The sequence below is a fragment of the Eptesicus fuscus genome, chromosome 12 (assembly GCF_027574615.1).
Source record: "Eptesicus fuscus isolate TK198812 chromosome 12, DD_ASM_mEF_20220401, whole genome shotgun sequence".
Classification (NCBI taxonomy): Eukaryota; Metazoa; Chordata; class Mammalia; order Chiroptera; family Vespertilionidae; genus Eptesicus; species Eptesicus fuscus.
The window spans coordinates 55,151,256-55,171,662 of NC_072484.1; the positions used below are offsets into that span (position 1 = coordinate 55,151,256).

Genomic DNA, 20,407 nt, shown 5'->3' on the forward strand with positions numbered 1-20,407 from the left:
AGGGACGCTTGGCCTCTCCCAGACCCAGGGCCACTTGGGCTCACCCGGGTCTAGGTGCACGAGGCCTCACCCGGATCCAGGGACACATGGTCTCACCCGGACCCAGGGACGCTTGGCCTCTCCCTGACCCAGGGCCACTTGGGCTCACCCGGGCCTAGGTTCACGAGGCCTCACCCGATCCAGGGACACATGGTCTCACCTGGACCCAGGGATGTTTGGCCTCTCCCAGACCCAGGGCCATTTGGGCTCACCCGGGCCTAGATGCGCGAGGCCTCACCTGGATCTATGGACCCCTGGCCTCACTCGGACCCAGGGGAGCGCGGCCTCCCCCAGACCCAGGGGCGCTTGGCACCTCCGCAAGAGTCCCGCCTCTCCCCGCAGGCATCTGGGTCTCCCACGGGTCCCCATAAGCTGGATTTCAGTGTGATGGAGAGCTAATCTCCCCTAGGTTTGGAACAAAAGCCCCTTTCCCCCGCCACCAACCAGACCCACGCGCCTCCACACCTCATCCCCTCCGATTTCGCTGGTTTCCTCTTCCCTCTTAGCTATAAATCTACCATTCAGCCATCTCCCCTGTAGTTCTGGATGGCAGAGGCTCTGTCCTCCATTCGTGCCCCTGAAATTGCTGTGCGCGGTGGAGTTCGCAGTTCCTTTGTTTAACTTAGCCGCCTTCTTGATTCTCCTCTGTCAAAATGGCTTAAAGGGCTTGAATGTAAGATGAGAACTCCTAAGAATCCTCCAAATCGGTGTTGGCGGCCTCCGGGGCCTCGAGGATCTCACTGCGCAGTTCGGCCAGGTCGGTGGCGCGGATGCGCCCCTCCTGCAGAAAGATGGTCTCTTCCTTCACAGAGAGCTGCTGCGCCGTGTCCGCGGCCGCCGCCACAGCAGCTGCTGCGGCGCCCACGAGCCCATGGCCCCGGCTGCGGTGCTGACTGAGAGGAGCAGCCGCCCGGTCTGGGGAGACACGAGCTGCAGTCGCCACCCTCACTAGTCCATGTTCCAGTTGTATTTCCGAAACTGCCATGTGAGGCAACACATCAGCCTTCACCTCCGCCGTCATCTTTTTCGAGTTCCCCAATTTGTTCTTCTTAATCCCTTGAATTCAGTCAACTCTACTGAGGTCTAGTGGCGCCGGGAGGTGCACGGAGTGGGCGCCCGGGCCTCCGTCCGGTGTGGGGGGCGCGCGGCCCGCGGAACCAGGCGCGCGGGGGCCTCGCGGCGGGGATGGGCGCTGGGCGGCCGCCGGGCTCCGGGCGCCGCTGCCGCCGCGGTGTCCCCAGTGCCCCGGGCCGGGCGGCCTGCGGGGGCGGCGCAGTTGCGAAACTGAGTGAGTATCTACAGTTAAGTCTTGATTGTTGTTGGTGTCACTAGGAGGAATTGTCCTCCAGGCCAATTGTCCATGAGGACCCTCTTTGTCTATATAGGAAGAGTTGCTGTGCAGGAGACATGAGGCTCCTGTGTCTGTGTCCCTCTGTATTCCTTGCAAACACCTCTGAGAGAAACGCGCCCTGGAGTTTCGCCCGCTGCCTGGAACTGGGTTTCAATGTAGTTGGTACTGGGTCTCAGCGCAGTCTGGCGCCTTTGTCTCCTTCCCAGCAGGGCCATTCAGTGGCGCAGGCAACAGTCCCTCCTCTGCGTGCCCTCCCGTGTGCGCCTCTGGAGCCGCCGCTCCTCTGTGCCTCTGCCCCACAGGCCAAATTCATTCCCCCAGCATGTGCCTGGCTTCCCAGGGTTTCGCCTGGAACTGGGGTTCAGTGCAGTCGGAACTGGGGTTCAGCACGGTCCGGAGCCCTTGTCTCCTTCCCGCTAGGGCAGTTCAGTGGCGCAGGCAACAGTCCGTCCTTTGCGCCCCTTCCTGCACGCGCCTCTGGAGCTCTGCCTTCCGCCGCTCCTCTGTGCCTGCGCCCCACAGCCCAGATTCATTCCCCCAGCCTGCGCCTGGCTTCCCAGGGTTTCGCCCGGAACGGGGTTCAGTGCAGTCGGAGCCGGCGCTCAGCGCAATCCGGAGCCTTTATCTCCTTCCTGCCAGTGAACGCCGGCCAGGCCGTCAGCCGCCCCTTCCTCTCCGGCTCCATCCTCCCCGCAGGCGCGCGTGCTCGTGTCTCCGTCCGTTTCTCCATACCTCAGGCTTTTGCGGCTCCCCCGACTGTCCCCGTGGCCTTCTCCTTCTCCCCAGCTGTGGGCATTTCAGTCCGCCAGCTTTCCTGTGGTTCTGGACGATGACCGTTCTGACCTCTAGTTGTATTTTTGAAATTGTTGTGCCCGGCTGCGGGTTAGGTGTTTAACCTATGGCGCCATCTTGGTTTTCCATTTGTGTAAGTTTTAAAAATAAAGGAATTAGTCCTGACCGGTTTGGCTCAGTGGATAGAGCGTCGGCCTGTGGACTGAAAGGTCCCAGGTTCGAGTCCGGTCAAGGGCATGTACCTTAGTTGCGGGCACATCCCCAGTAGGAGGTGTGCAGGAGCTACTGCAGCTGATCGATGTTTCTCTCTCATCGATGTTTCTCTCTATCCCTTTCCCTTCCTCTCTGTAAAAAAAATCAATAAAATATATTTTAAAAAATAAATAAAGGAATTAAAGTTTAGGGAAAGAGAAGAAATTTGAGCCACTTTAAATTAGTTTATCCCCCCAGATCTAGGCAGATTACATCCTAGAATTTTGAATTAACATGCTGATGTGATTGAGGATCTTTAGAAAAGCTTTGGAGAATAGTGGAGCTGCCAGAAAATTAAAGAATAAGTAACCAAAGAAAAGACAGATAAATATAGATTTCTGACCAGTGGCAGTCTTCAGGCAGAGGCTTGAACTTCTCTTTGTTTACTACTACTCTTGTTCAAGCTTCATCATCTCACTTGAATGATCACAGTTAATCTGTCAAGTGCATTTACTTTTTTGCCTATTTATAGTTAGTTCCCACATTGCTGCCAGATAATTATTTTTAAGTTGCTGATTTGAATAAGTCACATCTCACTCCCAGCCTTTTTTATTTTCCTAATGTGGCACTTTCAAGTTACATTCTTTTCTGTACTACTTGCCTCGTTTGCTTACACCACAGCCCTACAAGGTACATTTATTTCCTAGAAAGTACCTTGACATCTCCTCCACAGACTTTTTAGAGGTTGTTTGCCTTTCCTAGAATTCCTTCCAATCCTATCCAGCTAAAGAAGTCTTTATCCTTTAAATTTCAAATAAGCCTTCACTTAAGTTTCCTAACCCATTGGGCTAGTCAGATGCCCTGCTGCTGGCTGTATATTTTCATGGCATCTTGTGCACTTACCACAGTTAGATTATATTTATTTGTGTGGTTATTTGATTGTTATATTCCCCTTCTTCCTCATCAGTAGATTGTAAATGTCATCAGAGCAGGGGACTTGTATATTTACTCTTAAACCCGACTGAATATTAGGTACTCATTAAGTATTTCTTAAATGTTTATGAAGTTAAATGTTGACTTGTTAGAGATGATCTAAAAAGTATTTCTTTGTGGGTAGAGTTTGGGCATGATCATTAGTTTTTTAAAATTATTCTTGATTACTACATATATATCAGATATCTGAGCACTGATCATCAGAATTAACCTCATAGTTAACATTTTGCCCTATTTATTTCTGGTCTTTTATTTAAAAGAAAATGTTAAGTTACAGCACTGGCTGGTGTGACTCAGTTGGTTGAAGCTTTGTCCCATCCACTGAGGGGGTTTTGGGTTTGATCCCCGGTCAAGGTGTGTATGGGAGGCAACCAATCGATGTTTCTCTCTCACATCAATGTTTCTTCTCGTCCCCTTTTCTGTCTATGAAAAACATATTCTCAGGTGAGAATTAGAAAAAAAAGAAAGTTAAGTTATAATCTAAGTCTTGGGCCTCATGTTACTTCCAGAGGTAACCACTCTCCTAGAGTTGATATATTTAATCATTGCTTCTTAAACTTTCTCAGAATATTGATTTCTATCCTACTATACAAAATCATCACATCAAAAATAAACATAGAAATAAACCAACAAACAAGCCACACACAGTAAGAACAAAATAATTTCAATTGAGCTATAGAAAATAAAGTTATTTCAAAAGTTTCTATTCTCTTATTGTAAAGGGTAAATCATTATATCACTATGTTAAGAGGTACATTACATGTGTCATTGTAAAAGGGTTGTATCTAAAGTTTTTATTTATTTTTCCAAGTAATTATATTTTTCCAAGTAATTATATCCTATATAATAAAAGCCTAATATGCTAAGTGTCCAGTCGTCCATTCAACCAATCAAAGCATAATATGCTAATGATATGCTAAGGCTGCTCAACCACTCGCTATGACGTGCACTGACCATCAGGGGGCAGACAGTTGACCGGTCGACCAATTGCTATCACGTGCACTGGCCACCAGGAAGTGAACGCTCCAACTGGTAGGTTAGCTTGCTTGCTGGGTTCTGGCCAATCGGGACTAAGCGAGACTGGCTGGACATGCCCTGGATCCCTCCTGTGGTCCCTCCCCGGCTGGCCAACCTCCCACATCCCTCCCTGGTCCCGATCATGCACAGGGGTGGAGGAGGGTCCCTCGGCCTGGCCTATGCCCTCTCACAATCCAGGACCCCTCAGGGGATGTCGGAGAGCCAGTTTCATTGATTTAAAAACGATAGAGAAAAATTATTTTCAGTTCAACATGTTCTGCTGATATCAGTGAATCTGTTGTTCATCCAAGGAAAAACAACTTGACTGTGTTTCCTTAGCTCTTTGTGGCATTGCACAAAAGGTACATATTGTTCAATAGAAAAGGGAAAACTTTTTTCTCATTTTAAATTAAGATGTCATAATAATTTAAACAAAACATTAAAAGTTTTTGTGACTTGCATAAGAGCCTTCATTTTAATGATTGTTTTTCCTAAAGGTATCTCATTACAATTATAAAATCATGTACTGTAATATTGAAATGAGTACTACATTATCTGTAGTAAAATTAAAAAGGGTTTTCATATACTAGTACTTTGGATATAACTTTAGATGTAGTTAGAAGTCTACACTTTTTGAGGAATTATAAGAAACAACAATTCTAAAAACAGCAAAGTTTATATAACTATTTTTTATACACAATATATTTACTTCTATATTTAAAAAGGATAAATTTCTTGAGTTAGGAGGGTATAGATTATATTGACCATATGTTGTGATGAGTATACACTACCATTTTGAAGCTTCTTAACTGATGAAAAATGTAAAAATACCATTTGGTAGTCTCATTAAAACTTTCTTCTTCACAACTAAATATTAAGGTACATATAAAAGGCTACACTATTGTGGGATACACCCAGGTAGAAAGCATTAAAATGGAGTAGGGTTTTAGCATGTTTGATTTTTTATTTTTATGAAGTCTATAAATGACTTCCATAGTTTGGTAACTTTAGCTTTCTATGGTGAATGTATTTCTATTTTGGGGTTGCAGGGGTAGAATTGTAATTGTAACATTTTGGGATTATTTCTTCAAACTGGATACTGAAGTATAAGAAAAATAGTACTTTGTTGAAGGACATAAGACCAGTAGGTCATCATAGAGAGTCTAGAGCATATTTTTTTTAATATGGAAATTTGACATAAGCTTAATATGGCACTTAGGTCAGTGGGGAAAAGGTAGATTATTCAGTGATTTGTATTGAGACAATTGTATATCCATATGAGGAGAAAATTGCCGAAACTGGTTTGGCTCAGTGGATAGAGCGTCGGCCTGCGGACTGAAAGGTCCCAGGTTCGATTCCGGTCAAGGGCATGTACCTTGGTTGCGGGCACATCCCCAGTAGGGGGTGTGCAGGAGGCAGCTGGTCGATGTTTCTCTCTCATCGATGTTTCTAGCTCTCTGTCCCTCTCCCTTCCTCTCTGTAAAAAAATCAATAAAATATATTTTTAAAAAAAATGGCCAATGAACTGTTGATAGTTGAACAAATGCATTAATATTAATGTGGCTTAAAATTAGAAAACAATTCTATCCCTACCTTCAACTTAATCAGAATCAGAAAAATAAAAAATAATATCAAGGATTGGTGAGTATTAAGAGTGAAAATTGATGCAGTCATTTTGTTTGACAGTATATTTCAAAACTAATAATGTTCATGAGCATAACCTATTACTTTTACTTAAAGGCATGTATCCTGCAAAAACAGCTCTGCAAATATACAGGAATGTTTTTCATAGCAAAAATATATTGTTAGAACAAAACATTAGGACAACCCAATAAGTAATATAAATAAGTAGAATTTAGTTAGCTCTCCAGTGTGTTTAGTGAAAAGCAATTCACAAAATATATTTTATGTCAATAAATATGTATAGATAGCACATTTAAAAAAATGAATGCATATGCCCAGCCGGAGTGGCTCAGTGGTTGAGCATCGACCTATGAACCAGGAGGTAAGGTTTCAATTCCCAGTCAGGGCACATCCCAGTTGTGGGCTTCATCCCCAGTGTGGGGCCTGCAGGAGGCAGCCAATTAATGATTCTCTATCATCGATGTTTCTATCGCTCTTTCTCCATTTCCCTTTCTCTCTGAAATCAATAAAAAAATATATATTTTAAAAATTGAGTTCATAAACCACATGCAGTTTATTTTGTTTCTTTGTTCAACATTTCCTGTTGAGTATCTTTCTGTGTAATTATTCTTCAACAAAATTTTAAATGTTGCCTAATATTTCATAATATGAATATTAAATTATTTAATCTTTACATTAAAAAAACATTTTATTGTAGAAATCTTGGTTCCACATCATATATAATTTCTTTAGGACAAATTTCCAGAAGTAGAATTTACTGGGTATAAAGTGTGATTTTTAAAAAGGACTCTTAATAACCATCCATTTGCTTTCTAGAAAGTTAGATTGAAGAATCTGAATGTGTTTGAAATCCTTATGAATATTTAGTGACCCTATAAATAAATGAATATTTAGTGAAACTATAAATCCTCAACCTTTTGCACTACCTCTTCTGCTAACTTGTGATTATTTAGAGACAGATTAGCTTGTTAGTGGCCTGTCAAGAGTTACAGTGTCTTGACCATTTCATTCCTTGCTTACTGTGCATAATATTTCAGTACTTTGAATAGTAGCTTTCTTCTTGGCTCAATACAATTGACAGCCAGAAATTGGTAAGTGAGTCTGATGTTCACCACAATCCTTTTCATTGGTCTGAGAATTAGTAAGAGCTTACCAAATTTATAGTTTTGTGAGTTTTATTTTGCATGAAATTGATTCTGTAAATAAAGAGGTTGGTATTTGTTATGGGGGAAAATACAATGCTGTAAGAAAGATGGGAAGTTCTCAGAATTTTTCAGTTTTAGATAGTGTGACTAGTGTAGGGCTCACAGACAGTAAAATTTGAGAAAATAATTAAAGTATTTGAGAGAGTTGGCCATACAGATGTTTGAGAGAAGAGAATCACATGCAGAGGAATAGCCAGTGCAAAAGGTCTTAATAGAGGAGTGTACCTGGCATGTTTGAGGAGCAGCAAGGAAGCCATTGTGGCTGGAGAGGATTAAGCAAGGGAGAGAATTGTAGGATAATGTCAGAGAAGTAAAGAAATAGGGAGGCTAGGTCATGTAGAGTCTTGTAGGCCATTGTAAGATCTTTTGACTTTTGCTCTGGGTGAGATGGCAAGACATTAGAGAGTTTTGAGCAGAGGAGTGACATGATCTGACTTGTGTTTTAAAAATATCACCCTGTGTTAAGAATAGACTATAGAGGGGCAAGGATACACACAGGGAAATTAGTTAAGAAGCCATTGCAATAATCTAAAGAAGAGATGATGGTGGCTTGGTCCAGCATGGTAGTGAAGAGGATGAGAAATGATCAGGTTCCAGATACATTTCAAAGGTAGAGGCTGCATGTTTTACTGAAAGATCGGATGTGGAATATAAGGGGAAAAGGGGAGTTAAGAATGTTTAAATGTTGGCTGTCATTGAATTTTCATTGAAAACTTACTGACTTTGGAAATAAGGTTTTGCTCCAGACTTGATAATATTTCTAATTAAATTCAACTTAAAATTAAAAAGCAAAATAGCACTTTTATGCAAAACTTAAATGTAATAAAGTCATTTTGACACCTAATTTTGTTTGAATCACAAATAATATCAAGCTGCTTTATACATTTCCTGTGCTGTTCAGAAATTAAAACAGGAAGCAAGATCTTTATTCCCACACAAATTTGCAGCAGATATATTTTCTGAGATCATCCTACAGACTTTATATTTATAGTCTATTTACGGCTCTAAACCTCATAGGCTATTATATAATACACTAGAGGTCCGGTGCACAAAATTCATGCATGGGGTGGGAGGGTCCCTCAGCCTGGCCTGCACCCTCTTGCAATTCGGGACCGCTGCCTCCTAACCGCTCACCTGCCTACCTGCCTGATTGCCCCTAACCACTCTGCATGCCTGCCTGATTGCCCCTAACCAACCACTCGCCTGCCTGCCTGATCACCCCTAACCACTCTGCCTGCCTGATTGCCCCTAACCACTCTGACTGCCTGCCTGATCACCCCTAACCACTCTGAATGCCTGCCTGATTGCCCCTAACCACCTCTGCCTCTGCCCCTGCTGCAGCGGCTTCGTTTGGAATGACGTCCAGAAGGTCATTCATCTGTCCGGTCTAATTAGCATATTACACGTTTATTATTATAGATTATTCTGGTTCAAGCCTTTCTTTTATCTATTTTACATATTGAAATACTTTAAATTTTATTGTGAAAAATATTTTTGATGGTTAAATAATAATTATATGACTACAGGTAAGTTCTAGCTCCTTAACCAGTTTGGGTCTTTCCAGTCTCTCCTGCTAATCCTTACCACAACCTTGATACTCTAGTAACACAGAGCTTATTATATATAGTTCCTCTGTGCCTTGCTTGTATTGCCATCTGCCTATAGTATTTTCCCTTTTCTTCTCCCCCACCTGGCTAACTACTGCTCTTCATTTTAGACTCGTTTGAGGTGTCATCATCTCCAGAAAGCCTTTTTTAGCCACCTTTCTCCCAGGCAGGCTTGGGTTAGGTGTCTTTAGTACTTAACAAACTGTGCTTATCTCCCTTATTGTTTGGGATGTTTTGTTTTTAAAAATATATTTTTATTGATTTCAGAGAGGAAGAGAGAGGGAGACAGATAGAAACATCAATGATGAGAGACAATCATTGATTGGCTGCCTACTGCATGCCCCATACTGGGAATCGAGCCCGGAACCCGGACATGTGCCATGACCAGGAATTGAACCCTGACTCCTGGATCATAGGTCGATGCTCAACCACTGAGCCATGCCGGCTGGGCCGTTTTTGTTTGTTTGTTTTTCTGTTTCATTTGCTAGAGTTTGAACTCTTTAAGATAAGAACTATGTTTTAAAATTGTCTTTATATATCTACAATTATTACTCTAGAGCCTGTATGGTAGATACAAATATTTGGGTAGTAAATCTTTCTGGTGCATCTTGCAGTAGATATGTAACCTAAAATTAAGTGTACTTATGTTATCTCTGTGTGAAAATTTGCTCTGTTGCATGTGCTTATTTGTCATAATGAACACAAACACTGGATTGAAATGTGCATTTAAAAGGAAAGACCAAAAAATAAATAAAAATAAAAAAATAGAAAGACAGAGTATTATATGCAGCTTTTATTGGGAACTAGAACTTAAGTTTAATAGCTGTTCTATGTTTTGTACAACTCTGAAATGTGAAGCTTTTCCATGTAATCTCATGCCAATGTTGACCATGTGGATTAAAATAGCCCTATTTTAATCTATGACCAAATTAGGAATAGAATATCTATCCAGTGGGGATTTGTAAATTATTGTAGTTTGTAGCATGACAGGTTTATATAAATAATTGCAGTGATTCCCACTGTTTTAAATGAAAGTCTAAGTTCAAATAGAGAAATGTAATCATACAAGTATGTGATTATTTAGCATGTTTGCCTTTGATATCTTAAATTAGTTTCTTTTTTAAAGGATCATCAAAACTGATGATAAAGAGAAAAGTTTATTTCATTAATCTAAAATATCTACTTATGGGTGTCAATTCAAATTTGATATGACTTAAAATACCAATAACTAATTAAATAATTATCCCTAATGTACCTTTATAGTATAATTGTTTTCTAAGACATTCTAATAAGTCAGATTTTAATGAACATTTCAATAGAGTTAAGTCATTCCAGAATTTATTTAAAGCAATTCTTTGTACATTAAACATTTCTCTATTTTATAACTTTACATTTTACTATATGTAACAAAATAATTTCATTGAATTTCTTTGTTTTTCAAAGAGCCTGAATGTAAAATAAGCAGTGTTAGTTATAATGTTTCAGTGATTTAAAATGATGAACTTTTCTTTTCATACAGATAAAGACACAATAAATAAAATTAGAGATTTACGAATGAAAGCTGAAGATTATGAAGTAGTAAAGGTGATTGGTAGAGGTGCATTTGGAGAAGTTCAATTGGTAGGTTATTTTTAATACGATTCAAAATAGAAACTTTTTAAAATTAAAAAATCCACTTGTTAACACAAAAGTTTATTATTTTGCATTTTCAATTTTAAAGGTAAGGCATAAATCCACCAGGAAGGTATATGCTATGAAGCTTCTCAGCAAATTTGAAATGATTAAGAGATCCGATTCTGCTTTTTTCTGGGAAGAAAGGGACATCATGGCTTTTGCTAATAGCCCTTGGGTTGTTCAGGTATGATATTACTACTCTTTCATTTTTGCTATACTAGTTTGTTAATTAAACATATCTGAGAAGCTTAGTTTCTTTTTCAGAACAGTAATAGAGAATTTATTGGCAATTACAGAATTGTCTAATATACTATTATCTTTAAAATCATAACATTTAGTTTTATTGAATCAGCTCCATGAGGAAAGTAAGGCCAAAGCAAAACAGAATTTAAATATTAGAAATTTTAAATAATCTGCTTTAATTTGGAGGAAGTCATATATTATTATACTCTAAGTATACTTGTTTAATATTGAAATTGAAATTATTTTCCCCAAATATAAGGTCTTATTTTATTTAACTATTCATCTATTTGTCACTCTCATTTTGTGGAGAGGAAGGAATGGAAAAAATGAGAGGTAAAGTGAGTTCTTCTAGGCCTCCAAATAATATATTCGCTTTAGGCTTTTCCATGGAAAGAAGAGCCTGTAGTTGAGTCCTGGTCTTCACCCCATGGCCTGTCTATGAAACTGTGGCGAGGTTATTTACATCTCTGGGCATCGATTTCCTTCCTTAAAAATGTGCAAGTTGGCTTAGATTGGTTATTTTAAACTGTGGAGATACTGCAGGTGAAATCATAAGGAGAAGCAGGAATTTGCGGTTGGTTATAATTCTACATTTTCTATTTCTGCCTCAACTACAACAGCTCTGTTTTTTATCTGTCTTATACATATATATTAGAATCCTAATGTAAGATTTCATATGGTAGAAGTAAAGTCTTCCTCTGGTTTAAAAAAAAAAAAAAAGAGAGAGAAACTATTGGGCTAGACCATTTTTAATTCCTAACATGTATTTTGGAATTTATCTATCTATCTATCTATCTATCATCTATCTATCTATCTATCTATCTATCATCTATCATCTATTTACAGTATATAATGAAGCATATCCTAACTAAGCATCCTAGTAATTGTGATAAGAAGGGTATGGAAAATGTTTAAGGTTAACATAAGGAGGCTTTTATACTTGACTGTCTATTCTTTTTTTTATCAGCTGTGTATAGCATGGTTTCCTGGGCTCAGTACTATATGACATTTTGAGCCAGGTAATCGTTTATTGTTGGGGCCTATTCTGTGCATTATAGGATTTTTATCAGCATCCTTGGCTTCTACCCAGAGAATGCCAGTAGCACTCCTCCCCACTCCCACACACCGGTTTTAACAACCCAAGATGTGTTCAGACATTATTGTCTCCTTGGTTTGGGAACCACCAATACAGAAAAAATATCTGCTGTTCTGTAGAGTTAAGACACATGACATAATTGTTACTTTTAGGGTTTAAATTTACAACTTATGTGCTTGGAACTTTGTTTTTCTTGATACATTGTTTATAAATAAACTGCCACTAGTATCAACAATGTTTCTATAATTATGATGCCCAATTTATATCTCGGGTAGCCATGAAATGCCACTTAGTTTCTTATCTTCCCCATTTATTTATTTATTTATTTATTTATTTATTTATTTATTTATTTATTTACTTTAATCCTCATCTGAGGATATTTTTCCATTGATTTTTAGAGAGAGGGAAGAGAGAGGGAAAGACAGAAATATCAATGTGAGAGAAATACATTGATTGGTTGCCTCCTGCACGAGCCTTGATCGGACTCGAACCCAGGGCCCTTCGGTCCGATACTCTATCCACTGAGCCAAACTGGCTAGGGCTCCAATATATATATTTTAATGAAAAGAACTAAATCTGGGGCCCATCCAGTGGTTGAGCATCGACCTATGTATGCACCAGGAGGTTGCCTGGTCAGGGCACATACCCAGTTGTGGGCTCAATCCCCAGCAGGAGGCAGCTGATTAATTGATGTTTCTCTTTCTCTCCCTCTCCTTTCTTCTCTCTCTAAAAGTCAGTAAAAACATTTAAAAATAACTAAATCTGAAATTGAAACAGAAGATTTTTTATATAAGTGTCTAGGTAAATTAGGTATATTTTTCTCTTGGGTTTATTTTATTCATGTTAGTTGGATTCTAATCTTATGATTACTTAAATGTTCTTTTGTAAATGTGCTCTTTTTTTCTATCTTCAATCCTGGTTACATAATAAGTGCATTTATGCCTGGCTTTCTTGCCAATTTCATTATCAATGGAATTTACTCTTCCTGCTTTGACTCTAGCTGCTGCCTCTTACTGTTTCTTTGTTAGTTATTACTTGTCCTCCTGTTGACTGCTATCATTTACAGAGCATCTGCTGTATTAAGTGCTTATTTTCACTAATTTTTAAAACAACTCTGAAAGGCAGTTAATCCCTATTAGGTACAGTCCTAATTTATAGATTAATTTATGCTTTATTCATTAGACATGTATTAAGGACTCACTGATTGCCAGACATCCAGATGCTAACTGAGCAGCAAATATAAAAGTCAAACAAGATACAGTCCCTTACATTCTTTTTTTTTTTTTAATATATATTTTATTGATTTTTTACAGAGAGGAAGAGAGAGGGATAGAGAGTTAGAAACATGGATGAGAGCGAAACATTGATCAGCTGCCTCTTGCACACCCCCCACTGGGGATGTGCCCGCAACCAAGGTACATGCCCTTGACCGGAATCGAACCTGGGACCCTTCAGTCCGCAGGCCGACGCTCTATCCACTGAGCCAAACCGGTTTCGGCCCTTACATTCTTCTTGAAAGGATTATAGTGACAGAGACTCAGGGAGGTTAAGTAAATTGCCCAGTCACACAGCTAATAAGGGACAGCTGAGACTTTTTGAGAATTGTGATTTTGATATAAATCAAACAGTAAACCTCACTAAAGCACAATTTAAATTATAGCCAAACTATTTTTTTGCTTAGGAGACTTGTATGAAACTATTATAATTTTTAATTCTCAGTATAAAAAATTCATTTAGTATAGATATATGTATTTCCCTGGCCGGGTTGCTCATTGGTTGGAACATTGTCCAAGGTTGTTGCGGGTTTCATCCCCAGTCAGGGCACATACAAGAATCAACCAATGAGTGCATGAATGAGTGGAACAACAAATCAATGTCTGTCTCTCTCTCTCTCTCTCTCTCCCTTCCTCCTTCCCTCATTCCTTTTCTCTCTCAAATCAATCAATAAAATTTTTAACAGAAGAAATATAGATTAAAAAGTCTCCACATAAATCCTCAGAAATAATCACTGTTAACAGTTCCTTTGCATATGCAAGGGTCTTTGTGGTGTTTATGTTTGTGTTCGTTTCTGTTTTTAAAGATTACTACAACTCCTGCCATTTGACTATTTTAATTAAATATTTTATTATTATTTTTGCAAATTTTAAATGAAACAATTTTGCTTAATCTTAATGAATTGTTTTTTGTATTTGTATAGCTTTTTTATGCATTCCAAGATGATCGTTATCTCTACATGGTGATGGAATACATGCCTGGTGGAGATCTTGTAAACTTAATGAGCAACTATGATGTGCCTGAAAAATGGGCACGATTCTATACTGCAGAAGTAGTTCTTGCATTGGATGCAATCCATTCCATGGGTTTTATTCATAGGTAAAGATAAAAATGCTTTAAATTTTCTCATTTGTTGAAGAGAGAAGCTGAAAATACATAAACTTTATTCAATTAAACATTTCCCATTCTAAATCCACCTATTTTCCGTCTGTAGACATGAGTGGTATTCCAGAACTTAAAACTTTGAAATTTGTAGTTTTAACATTTCAGTTTAATGTTTATATAAGTGTATTTTTTGCTACCTTTTAATCTGATCATACAGTTTTTATTTGGTGTTCTGAACAGTAAAAATTGTAAGCTGGTTTTCTGAAGTTTGTGCCAGAGTGTTAAACAGTTTTTGTTTTTAATAAAATATTAATTTTCTTTTGATTCGTTTTTATGTACAAATTTTTAAAATACAGATTAATTTGCTTTTAATTAGTGAATATATTATATTTGTTAGAATAATAATTTTTTGTTCTGCAAACACCATTTGAATTCATCATGCAGTTGCTATGCTAAGTTCCAAGGATACAAAATTAAAGTGACATAGATCCTGTCCTGAAATTATTTATGTGCTTATGTTGAGACGTGTGTTTCAATTACTTTTTATGTCTAAATGGTACATTTTTTATGGTTATTCTCTCAAATGATTTGATCCTACTTCCACTCCCTCTGGAAGAATCAGACTCTACATATGTCTTCTTCTGAGGCATTAACATATAATGAACTTTCCTTGCTGAAGTTTAATTTCTACATGTGGATAGAGAACATATACAGGTCAAAAGTGCCATATCTACATTGAATGAGGAGAAATAGCCTAAAATAACTGCCTCATATAATTTTTATCAGTATCTGATCTATTTCAGAAATGCTCTTTTTATTTCCCCCCCTCAGAGATGTGAAGCCTGATAACATGCTGCTGGATAAATCTGGACATTTGAAGTTAGCTGATTTTGGTACTTGTATGAAGATGAATAAGGTTAAATAATTACATTTTAATTTAGTTTTTGCTAATTCAAGACAGATGCTTTTTAGAAGATGTTATAAGAATTTACTAACCATAGCTGAACTTATACAAAATTGATGTGACCTGTCTCATTTGTTGAAATAGATGCTACAATTGCAGTGTTGTATTAGTAACTTGTGATTTATTTTTTTACTCTCTATTTAGGGTAAGTGTAGATTGCCAGATTTACTAAATCCTTTATAATAACTCTCTAGTAAACTACTGGTAACTAGAAATGGAAATAGTCCCTAAATACTAATGCCAGTGTTAAAATTAGTTTCATAAATATTAGATTTCAATAATGTGTGTATTTTTAGTATTTTACTTAGCCTTTCAATGTTTTACTTAACCTCCTATTAACATTTTTGGGAGTCAATCTTAAAAGATACCCATTCTCAGTTTATATAATAACATGTATAGCTGAAGTAGCAGATATGCTGCTTTATTTTCAGTTGAAACAGTTTATATTCTTTGAAACTTATCACAGAACAATATCCAGGAAGTTGTATTTATTATTTTAAATGGAAAATTATTGGTTAGAAGGAAACACTACATGAGAACTTTTGTGTGAACATTTAATTATAATTCTATTGCATTAATGCCAGCTAAAATAAGTAACAGATATGAATAGTTGTTTGTTTGTTTTTGACAGTTAAAATGCATATTCAATTTTCACTGTGCTTAACACTATTATGCCCTTTTCCCATGCTTTCCCATTTTATAATTGTACACTTGATTCTTATGTTTTCTTCAGTTTCAAGCATTGTTAAATTGAACAGCTATTTCATTTTATTTTTTTAATCTTTATTGTTGAAAGTATTACATAGGTTCCCCTTTTCCCATTAACCTCTTCCAGAGCTCTCCCGGTCCTTGAACAGCTATTTTAGTAAAAATAATTAAATTAGCATTTATATATTATTATTATCAAATGATTCATCTTATTGGCCCCTCAGTCTGTTTGCATTGATTAATATACTTGCTCTCGGTGGTTAAGATGGGATTATTATATTGGCACAACTGGGGGATAATAAATGTTGGCAGTGTGTCTTGTATTATTACAAAATAAAAATCACTTATGTATACACACACATGAATATACTGTGTACATAATAAGTATATATGATTAAGGTATTTGTTAATTTTTGTTAAATTTGCATTATATTTTGATACGATATTTTATAGCCCAACGATTTTGAGTTCTACAGATTATATGTCATTGTAAATAATTGAGACTTTGTATCCTAATCAAAATTTGACCTGCAATTCATTTTAGGAAGGTATGGTACGATGTGACACAGCAGTTGGAACACCTGATTATATTTCCCCTGAAGTATTAAAATCTCAAGGTGGTGATGGTTATTATGGACGAGAATGTGACTGGTGGTCAGTTGGGGTATTTTTGTATGAAATGCTTGTAGGTAAGTAAAAGAATTTTGTGTACCTCTGATATAGTTGTTTATCCCAATATTTACCACTTAATTTTTTGTCTACTACAATGCTTACTACATTAAGCCATGTTGATTTTGTTTATAGGAAACAAAGTGATCCAAACCTTTGTGTGTGTGTTTTTAAAAACTATTTAGAAGATGAAAGCAACTTTATGGATTTCTTTTTACATATAAAGTGTATGTTTTTAGTTTATGTATACTTAATAAATCTTTAAACAGGTAGCAGTGAGTCTTCCTTTGAAACTGATTTTTTTTAATGTGTCTTATTGTGCTTTTATTTTCCTTGTCAATTTTTCAGGTGATACACCTTTTTATGCAGATTCTCTGGTTGGAACTTACAGTAAGATAATGAACCATAAAAATTCACTTACCTTCCCTGATGATAATGATATATCAAAAGAAGCAAAAAATCTTATTTGTGCCTTCCTTACTGATAGGTAAATAATTTTAACATTGAGTTTACTTCTTATTTTGCCGCTCAATTTTAAAGGTCTGTATCTGAGTACCTATGTTTGATGTTTTGGAATAAAAATGCTATCATTCCCAAAATAATTCATGACAGTGAAACCTAATATAGTTTTATGATTTTCCGGATGCCTTTTTTGGGTCTCAACTCACTTTCTTTACCTAAGAAACTGAAATACAATTCTTTTCTAATGGCTAGACCAGATGATTTTTTGTTTTTCATTGTTAAATTTTTAACTTGGTTAAGTATAAAAATGATGGTAATTTTATTGAGCCTGAGATTTTTTTAAACATGTTAACATCTCTGAAATAAAGTGCATCTTTATGTAAATATAGGTGTTGTAAATATAGGTGGTGTGCTGTGTGTTAGGTGCTTGGGGTATAGAAATGAACAAGATACACAGCCACTGTTCTCCACTACCTCATAGTCCTTTGGGGAAAATAGACAAGCAAATGAGACACTTATTGTACAGAGAGATAGGTACTCTGAATTAAATAGTGTGTGCCATAGAATCATGGCGAGGTCCTCTAGTTCAGTCTGAGAGAGTCATTGAAAACTTCTTTAAAAAGTATCACATATCTAAAACAATTTACCTTTTAACTCCTGAAAAAAAAATGGAATTCAGGGTATTCTTATTGTTTATAAGTACTCTTCTGGAGAACAAAAGTTGCTGAGTTCCTCTTTTCAAATCAGTTAAAGGCACATTTTTAAACATTATGTGTTCACTGAAGAGGCCAGAATCATTAACTTGTCTCAGTAAAGCTCTAAAAGTAACAGAAATGTCAAGAATTAATTGTTATTTGTTTTTGATTGGTCAGAAATAATTACTAGTAATAGATTATAAAATGGAAATTTAAAATTTAAAATGCCTTTCTGAATTTTTGTTAGCTTCTGGTGTGAAGTAAAGTTGTTGGTTGCAAAAAATGTATAACTACCACTGTTTTAAAAAGCTATCAAGAAAATTTACTGTTTTATTTATTCTTATGAAGCAGGGTGAAATCATGTAGTATCAACAAATATGTGTTGTTTTCTTTAAAAAATTCTTTAGTATTCTCAGCCTTCAACTTTTTTTATTTAAGCTGAAAATTATGCTGACAGTCAGAATAATTTTAGGGTGACTTAGACCTATACTGGTATTTATCCTGTGTAGATTTGACATTATGCTCACAAATAAATCTAGACAGATGATAATAATATCTTAAATTATTAATAACTTTTCTCCTTCCTTCTTTATTCAGAGAGGTGAGATTAGGGCGAAATGGTGTCGAAGAAATCAAACGACATCTCTTCTTCAAAAATGATCAGTGGGCTTGGGAAACACTTCGAGACAGTAAGTTAATTTTTCTTGCATATCACAGTGAATACTTGAAAGTAATGGTAGTCTGTTCAAACTGCCTTGCTAATATATTGTGTATAGCTAATGAAAATCTAAAGTACACAGATGCAGTATGGGTATTGTCCTAACTTAGTTAAAGAGAGAATATTTGATAGTATTGGGAAAATTGTACTGCTACTTCTTTTACATTACACTCAAGATAACAAAATGAAATATTATATACATGTAATGGAGTTGGGCTCAGCAGTCACAATTTGATTTTGAACTTGGTTGAATTGCTCTTTGTTTTAGACATTAGTATCTCATTGTGGGAGAGTCAAAAAATAAGGGTTAATTAAATTAAAATATATTTCTTGTGAAAATACCAGGTATTCTCTTATTTTTACTTAAACCTAACATAAAATACAAGGTTCTATTATTAATATATGTTAGTAGAATATTAATTTGTGTAAGGATATAGGAAATTATATATACTTGATTCCAGTAGGCTTGAAGCTTGCAATTCACAAATAAAAATATGTAGTATTCGAGAAGTTCATTTTCAGTCAGTTTAGGACATTTCCCTATTTTAAAAAAAGTTAAAACTATATGATTGTTCACAGAAAACCTAGTTCAACATAGCTCAATAAAAATTATAATGGCGCCAAAGTTCCCATCATCTTTGTGGCTTTGGGAGGCCAAGAATTTATCTTTCCACTGTTAAAGTCTCAGGAACTTTCTTCCCTTTTATTTGTCAAAGAATTGATATTGTATATCAGCCCCTCATTCCTACCATAGTAATAACAAGGAACAGTAATAATGGAAATGAACTCAGCTGTGTGATTTTAGGAACAGTTACAAATTAGGTATTTGTCTTAAGGACTGCCTATCTAGTTGAGACTTTCAGGGGAGAAAAATCTTATTAAATTTGAAGAAATAAATTGTGTATATTTGCCAAAATTCGTGAAGTATTCTAGTTATCAAATATTTTAAAAGAAATAGTTATATTGTGTTTGAGTACTGTGTATGTATTGCACTAAGCTTTAAAATTGAGTGAGAAGAGAAAAGGAGAAATAAATTCTTGTGGGAATTAAGAAATTATATCACTAGACAGAATGACATTGAATGACCTGCTATCTGGACAAGCTACAGAAGCAGCTTGACCTTGAGAAAACTTATTAATACTTATACACTGGGAAGTAAGGAACTTCCTCCTCCTCACAAGTAAATGTGACATGGTTGTTGCCTTCATGTTGCATGAGAAACTTGCAAGACAGAGAGATGAGTAGCTAGTGAGGTGGTGAATGGTTGAATTGAAAAGCTCTATGTTTTTATTCAAGTTACACTTAGTAATGTTTTAGAAGGCTGAAAACATACAAATATGTTTATAAAACTTAAGGAAATTTAAAAGGGGACTGGAGAAATACAAAGTGTCTTTGTATTGCTTTAAATTCCTTTTCAAAGTGAAACAGTGCATTAATAACTAGAATAACCGCATAATAAATGACTCTAAAAAGTAAGGAGGACATCATTTCCTTTTGTGTATAGAAAAGCTGATCATTAATTAGGAGGGGAGGTAATTTAATCAACAAATATTGAACATCTATGTGCTGAGCACTATTTTATTTCAGGCACTAGGAAAACAGAGTTATCAACAAATGTTCTTTACCTTGTGTAGCTCAGTCTAGTGGAATTGAGGGGTCCAAATCAATAGCATTTTATAATATTGTTGTACCTCTTTAATATAACTGTTTATAGTTATGAAAACGGGTAAAGTGAATTACTTCATTGACTTAAATAAAAATAATTTTATATTTAAAGAATTTCTGTAATTATATAATTGTTAGTATTATCATTTTTATATTTTTTTAAGCTCCATAATGTTATCTATGGTTTTGCTATCATATACTTAGATTTAACATACTTGCAAACATTTTAATAGTTTTTCCTAATCCTAATAACTCCTATTTTGTGGTTATTTAAAAAAAATAAAGAAAAATTAG

At 36.6% G+C, this 20,407-nt stretch overlaps 1 protein-coding gene across 1 annotated transcript in view; it reads left to right on the forward strand.

Annotated features, from left to right (window-relative positions):
- The window catches only part of ROCK1 (Rho associated coiled-coil containing protein kinase 1), a 135,618-nt gene that overhangs the window by 41,632 nt on the left and 73,579 nt on the right, over nt 1-20,407 (forward strand). The window contains exons 3-9 of the mRNA XM_008160185.3: nt 10,360-10,460; nt 10,561-10,698; nt 14,051-14,226; nt 15,064-15,148; nt 16,449-16,593; nt 16,922-17,060; nt 18,328-18,419. Of these exons, the coding sequence (XP_008158407.3) occupies nt 10,360-10,460; nt 10,561-10,698; nt 14,051-14,226; nt 15,064-15,148; nt 16,449-16,593; nt 16,922-17,060; nt 18,328-18,419 (876 nt within the window). The remainder of the gene's footprint in view (nt 1-10,359; nt 10,461-10,560; nt 10,699-14,050; nt 14,227-15,063; nt 15,149-16,448; nt 16,594-16,921; nt 17,061-18,327; nt 18,420-20,407) is intronic.